This window comes from Parasteatoda tepidariorum, chromosome 5 (assembly GCF_982258835.1).
Source record: "Parasteatoda tepidariorum strain Cologne lab strain chromosome 5, Ptep-v5.0, whole genome shotgun sequence".
NCBI lineage: Eukaryota > Metazoa > Arthropoda > Arachnida > Araneae > Theridiidae > Parasteatoda > Parasteatoda tepidariorum.
The window spans coordinates 2,410,721-2,418,171 of record NC_141759.1 but is presented as its reverse complement, the minus strand read 5'-3'; the positions used below and the strand labels follow the sequence as shown (position 1 = coordinate 2,418,171).

Here is a 7,451-nt window from a genome sequence, read left to right as displayed (position 1 = left end):
AGAATGAATTAATCTATATTTAATGACTTAAATGTCTATTACTATTCAAAATTATGAGTAATCATAAATTGAAAACATTGCAGACCTTTTATAGTTTATTAGTGTAATTAAGTGGTTGTATTTTAACGACTTTAAAAATCTCTATAATTCTGTATGTGTATAATATTTGGAATATTATGCAACAGTTATTTTATTTTATAGCCATAGTTGAACAGCCGACCTGATTTTAGGTTTACAGCTGATAATATTTAACTCTGTAGATTTGTAATTTTGAACCCAATCCAAAAGACAAGGGAACTTCTGGATCAACTATTGGGAGAAATTTGCCTTCGTGGAGGACTTTTGATGGAACTAACCATACAATTGTGTGACATGGAGAGGAAAACCAAGAAAACTTCTCACGGTTTGCCTGACAGCAAAGAAACTCTAACCCATGATCCATCTACCACTGAGGATAATTTATGTTAGCACTGTCTGTGTGAGTCGGGTGCAGAATTCGAATCGACCAGCCATCTCTGAGATTCGAACCCGGTTTACTTCATTGGAAGGCAAACACTCTATCCCCTAAACCACCGCGGCTTTATGCAACAGCTATTATTTAATTTGTGTTATTTATATTGTATATAATAAATAAACGATAAAAAAGTAGAATTTTTAATCTTTAGGTATAAATAAATAAATTATCCTAAAATATGATACAAGTTACAAGGAAACAAAAAATAAAGGAACTTACTAATCTATAAATTAAAAGAACAACTTTTCAACAAATTCATCCTAAAAAAAAGTAAATTAATGAAAATGTTATACAATCTATATTTAATTGGAATTAAATCGTATTCAATCAATTGGTGAACGTTTTTAAGAATAGAAGAAAGAAAAAAACTATAAAAAAATAACAATATGTAACATTTTCTATTTAAAAAAAATTAATCATAAATAAGATGGATAAATAGTTAGAAAAATATAAATAAAAATGGTAAAACAGCAAAATTAATAAAAAAAACTTATTTTGATGATAAATATCCAACACGAAAAGAAATTGACAAATATATGAGTTAATTGAAGTTTTTAATTTAATTGAAGCAAATTATAATGAACTAAAGATTTATTAAATTCTGCAAATCAGTTAATAGAAAAAATGAAAATTAAATAAAAATAACACTAGAAAAGTAACAAATGGAAACAGATAACTAGAAAAGGTGCTAACATAAATATTAAAACTGGGAGAAGGCACGATATTGTAGAATCAACTGAATAAAAAAGAATCTTAATTCATAAATTAGGTCTTTTTATTCCTGAATTTTAAGTCTTAGGAAATTTATTGTGAACGATGAAGGAAAAAAAAAACTCAAAACGTAGTGGAATTAGAAATGAATCACTTTTAAAAAGAAAAAGTTGCAATCTGCTCAATAAAATAATTGTCTGCTTTTAGTTATAAATAATTGTACGCTTACATTAATAAACAATCTCCTTCTTATATTTGTTTTTTATAAAAGCTGACGTTTTTAATGAAAGAGATGTGATTCCACATGAATCAAAATTTAAAAATGATACTGCACTTTAAAAGAATCAGAATTTATTCAAATGAAAAATGTTGTTTTATCAAATAAATATAAAAGTTGATAAAAAACGTTTTAAATCGTAATAATAATGTATTATCCAAAATTATAAAATAGCAATTTGTCATAATAAATCAAGAACAATGAAAATGGAAAAACTAAAGAAGATTTATAAGAAAATATAACAAGTCAATTCACTACAGGCAGAAGCTTCAAGTTCCTTAACTTGGACACCCAATTGACAACACTCCAGAAACGATTAATAACAGAAGAACCTTAAGGATGCATCAAATGATGATCGGTCCGGTAAAAATCTTTTTTTTTTTAAAAATTCCCTATTGTGCAAGAGCAAATTACGGTATTGAAAATGCGACAGAAATCCGACAAATTGATAGGGTGTCAAATTCTCTGATAGTTCTCGAGTCAGGGGTAAAATTATGTTTACTAAATTCTTCTGGTTATTTTTTAAGTGTTAAAATTCAGCTTAACAATATTCCAACTTTATTATTGAATTAAAAATAGCCATATATGAATCGTTTTTGTATTCCAATTAATAATTTGTACTTCTATTTCAGTTATTTTTTTTAACACAGTATTTGAATATATTTTTCTTTTTATTTCTCTTACACCTTCTGTTCACTGATATGCATGTGCAATGCATTTTCCCCAGGTAAATCAAAGAAAAACGATATCGATATTACAACTATGATGAACACTATAAATGGAAGTTTACCTAAAAATAATTTTATTCGAATTGACCACCGTCTTCAGTGATTACTTAAGATAATCTCTTATGCCATTGTCTGATGCCAGCACGAATCATTTTAAGAGGCAATTTGTCACATTTCATGCAATCAAGAAGCTCTGAGAGTGTCCCAACTTCTGTACTTAGCATTAACTATAGATTCTAGAAATCTCTCAAACATCCCTATTGCAGAATTGTTTTGAGCTTTCAGCAATAATTCTCTCTAGTATTAATATCTTTCTGAAAGACATTTTTAATACTAGTAGCAAATATATATATATGACTAATTTCATGTAACAGAAGCTTTTCCTGTTTACAAAAATAAAAAAGTCTTTATGTATAAAATAGAACCCTATATAAATTTTTAATTATAAATGTAAGAATTTTTTTTGAAATATACATATAAAAGAATTCATATTCTGATATTATTGGCGATATTTTCCTGCTCTAAAAATATTTGTATTGTTAACTTTTTTTAAAATTTTATCGATTTGGAAATTACTTTCTATAATATCAATCAGTCATTGTGGAACTTTTTTTATTCTCAAAGGAAAGTAAAAAAAATAATAAATAAAAATAATCAAGAGCAATTTTTTCATCTCTGATAAGGGAAAAATACGTTTTTTGAAAATAATTTAGCAAGAAAGGAAAGAAAGAAAAGTTCAGCAGAAAAAAAGTCTTACCAAATATTAAACAGATAAAAAAAATCTAACATTTTTGCTTCCCAAATAAAAATCTGACTGCAAGAACCCTGTAATGTTGTTCTGCGCCAATGTCGCCACGGATCCAAACTTTATAGTGTAAAGGATTAGAACGGGGCCACTCTTCTGGCTTAATAAATTTCGAACAATCAACATGGTGCCAAGCCTGTGTTGTTTCGGTGTTGCAGTGCAGAATCTTGCAAGAATATCCATTAGATTTTTTGATACTATCTGTCAGCGAGTGGCAATAAATGTGTAGCCGATACTTCCTTTTTTTAATATTCAGCATTGATTTTTACTTCTTTATAGATGAATTGCAGAGGAAATTTTCCGTCATTTGACACTGCAGCCCAAACCATTACAGGATTTTTGTTCTGAAAGTGTAGCACAGTTTGTACACTTTTAAGAATATCATCGAAGGTTACTGTTTATACAACATTATTTTTAGTATTATAACTTTGCTTTATGCAAAATATTTTCTCATCAGAAAAAAGTATTCTGTCAACACTTTTGTTACTGTGCTGGTTCAGCAATTTCTTACATTTTTGTATAGTTATCAAACCTTGAACTTTTCTTTTGTGATAAGGTCAAATAACCAGGTCTTCTTTTATTATAACTTGCATGGTTCTCGAATTCACGTTCTCTTCTACAGCCATTTTATTAACCGAGAGTAGTGGATTGCTTTGTATCGTTTCACAAATTTCTTTAATGCGCTCTTTTGTACGCACTGAGAGTGGACGACCAGACCTGGGTCGATCTTTACATCTATTAGTATCCTATCATCGATTTATAGCTCTTCATATAAATGTTCTATTAAATCCAAGAGATTTTAATTGCTTTAAGATTCTACCTACAGAAAATAGACAACTGAAAAGCTGTTTAACAATCAAACTTTCCGATTTCATCTTTAAATTTATTCTAAATGTTTTGCTTTAAACAAAAATCGTCTGCACTTATAGAAAGTGCCACTCACAGGAATAGTGAGAGACAAATTGTTTTACTAAATGATTAAAATAAATTCCAATTTTTTTGAGTGTCACAGTATTTAGTAGCCACCCTGTAGTTTAAAATTTTGGATAATTTTTCCCAGTTTTCTGGATACCATATAAATGGTTCTGTATTGTATGTGTTTTAAATGATTCCAAGCATAAAAAAATGTAAATATATATATATTTTTTTTATTCAAAACAAAGAGATTTGTTTATTTTAACTGTTAAAATGTCACTGGAAAATAAGCATAATCAGATCGGGTTATCATGTCCAGAGATGGAACTTGGTACTTTATATATAATCATTATAATAAATATATAATAATGAGCATTATATATAATAATGCATGTAATTTTTTGGATCTTATTTTCCCCCCCATTTAGATAATTTTATATAAACACTGAATCACATGTAGAATTTTACTTAATCGGTCACAACATGAACTCTTTAAATGTTAGTTGGATATTACAAATTTGAAAATGATAATAACATAGAGTAAAATACTAATTTTTATGTTTATATAATAATAAGAAAAAAATTTTAAAAAAATTACAACTAGTTAGGAAACATAAAGTATACTTTGTGAATATAAATACACATATTTGTATGCGTAAATGCATATACATAAACTCGCAAACAGGCATACAAAATGAACACATATACATTAAAAATAAATAAACAAATATTTACTAATGATACAGAACACTCATGATAGAAGAATATCTATTAGCAGACTTTACGTGAAAGATGCACAAGTTTATCGCAAAAATGCAACAAAAAAAACTTTTGTAAAATATAAATTACATTTAAAAACTATTTTTTTATATCTTATTTTATAACCGTCGTTGAACAGCGGATCCAATTTTTGGGTTTACGACTACTAATGACCAACTCCGAAGCCTAGTAATTTTGAACCCAATTCAGAAGACAAGAAAACTCTTACATCAAGTATTGGGAGAAATTTGTCTTCATGGAGGACTTTTTGATGAAACCAACCCGCATTTGCGTTACATGGAGAGGAAAACCTCCCACAGTTAGTCTTATGGCATGGGGATTCTAACCCATGATCCGTCTACCGCTGAGGATATTTTACGTCAGCACTGTGGTCGGTGCAAGCTGGATGCGGAATTCGTATCGACAAGCCATCGTTGGGATTCGAACCCGGTTCCCCCCATTAGAAGGGGAACACTCTATCCCCTGAGCTATTACGGCTATAGGGATACAGTCAAATATTAATGCACAGTGCTTCTCGATATTAAAAATCTTGCAAATCGGTTAGTAGGACCAATATTATCGTCAGTCACAACTCGGAAAAGCAGTCGATAGCACAGGGTTCTCAAAACTGATAAGCGATTGTGGATGTTATTTTCTATACATTTTTATCAGCAGAATGGATTTTCAAATGCTTGTCAAGATTCCCTTTAATTTTACAACTGTAGCCACACTTTTCACAAACATGAGGTCTATTTTCTGAATGAATAGATCTCATATGAGATCTGAGGTTATTTCTAAATCTGAAAGTCAAGTTACAGAGATTGCAGAGGAAAGGCCTCTCTCCCGTGTGTATAACTAAATGTCGTTTAAGGGTCTGAGCTAAAGTGAATGTTTTATCACAAATCGAACATTCGTGACGAACGTTAGTGTGCTGAGTTAAGTTATGCTGTCGCAGAGAATATAAGTAACCAAAACTTTTGTCGCAAACATCACACCTAAAAGGTTTTATTCCCGTGTGAATGACTTCATGCGTCTTTAAAGAGCTCGAAGATCGAAATTCTTTGTGGCAAACATGGCATAAATATAATTTCTTCTTGGTTCGGCTCATTAAATGAGTTTCTTCACTCGTGCCTTTGTCGACAGATATTATGGATTGATTATTTTCATCAGCAGATTTGTCTACTTTATATTCATTAGGATTAAAATGGGTTTTCATATGTGGATAGAGATTTCCCTTTACCTTACATCTAAACCCACAGATCTCACAAACAAAGGGTTTCTCGTCGGAATGAGCAGACCTGTGATGAGAGTTGAGGTTATTTCGGAACTTAAAAGTCTTGTTACAAACATTGCAAGAATAAGGACGCTCTCCCGTGTGAACGAGTAAATGCGCCCGAAGACCAGCAAATACACTGAATGCTTTAGAACAAAACGGACAAATGTGCGGTTTAATGTTAGTGTGCATGGTCAATTTATGTTTTAATACATTATGTGAATAACCAAACTTTCTGTTGCAAACATCACACGCAAATCTTTTGATTCCAGTGTGTGTTCTCTCATGTCTTTGTAAATAGTCCATGGATTTAAATCCTTTGTTGCAGATTCTGCAACCATACGGTTTTACCTTAGCTTCGTGACGAAACACATGATTTTTCAATTCTTTTCTTGAAATGAAAATTTCATTGCAAATTGTACAATAATAAGACGGATCGCAGATGTTTCTGCTTTCATTATCTTTTATATTTGTTTTAGTTGCATAACTCTTGCCGCAAACTATGTAATTTTGCAAATTAACTTCTAAACCATTTTCGAAAATGCAAGGTTTAGGATTACATAAATTTTTGCAAAAGTTTCTTTTTTCGTGATTTTTTAAATAAATTCTAGTAGCAAAACTTTTGTTACAAACTTTGCAAGTAAAAGGTTTTTCGCCAGTGTGACTTCTCACATGCGTTCGAAGATCATAAGAATAAATAAAACTTTTATTACAAAATTTACATTTATGTGGTTTATTAACTTCATGAGTAAAGCGATGACTTGTAAGTAGATGCTTAGCCGTAAAACCTTTCTTACAGACTTCACAGGTGAAGAACTTTTTTTTATCTAAATAATTTTGTTCTTTTAAAAATTTGGAATCAGCAACATTAGTTTGGGAAACTTCACACGTAGACGATGTTTCCGTCGTTGTTTTATTGGTATCACTATTCATTTTCAAGTCTCATAGTTTATAAGTCAGAGGCACGGAAACAAATTTAAATTAAGCTTGTTTCGGAAAAAATGTTTTATTAGGGTAGAAAGCAAAACCTCAATAGTTTCTCATTTAAGACGATTAGCTTCTAGCTTATCAGATAACATAAAAGATGAAGTATTTTGGTAGCCGTACTAACAGGCATGTTTTCTTATGACGTCACAATACTATTTTTTAAGTTTAACTGATAACCGTAAAATTCCAGCCTCCTTGAAGGATACAGAATGCTCTTTTGTTTGCCAAGCTCTATAATTATCTTCTATCGATTTTATTGTATTGTGAGGTTATGTTTTTTTGGCTCATATTTTTTTTCCGTTTCAAACTACAAAAATTTACGAATTAGAATATAAACATTTTTTTTGACAAAATATATTTCAACAAAATAATATATATATTAAGGACAGAGGTGTTACGTTGCGCACAATTCGCTAGATTTAGAGGGTACAATTTTCCAAGGCGACAATTTCACACAGGCCCAATTTGTCGCAAGGGAAATT

The 7,451-nt window shown here is 30.2% G+C and overlaps 1 protein-coding gene across 1 annotated transcript; it reads right to left on the bottom strand.

Annotated features, from left to right (window-relative positions):
• Positions 1 to 4,177: 4,177 nt before the first annotated feature.
• LOC107437801 (uncharacterized) lies at positions 4,178 to 7,105 on the bottom strand. The gene has a single exon (XM_016049902.4). It carries the CDS (start codon positions 6,913 to 6,915, stop codon positions 5,365 to 5,367), a length of 1,551 nt encoding a protein of 516 aa, XP_015905388.3. The 5' UTR covers positions 6,916 to 7,105; the 3' UTR covers positions 4,178 to 5,364.
• Between the last annotated feature and the right edge of the window lie 346 nt (positions 7,106 to 7,451).

Bases quoted from the DNA above. Each gene is read 5' to 3' on its own strand.
- LOC107437801 (XM_016049902.4), bottom strand. From the start codon at position 6,915: ATGAATAGTGATACCAATAAAACAACGACGGAAACATCGTCTACGTGT.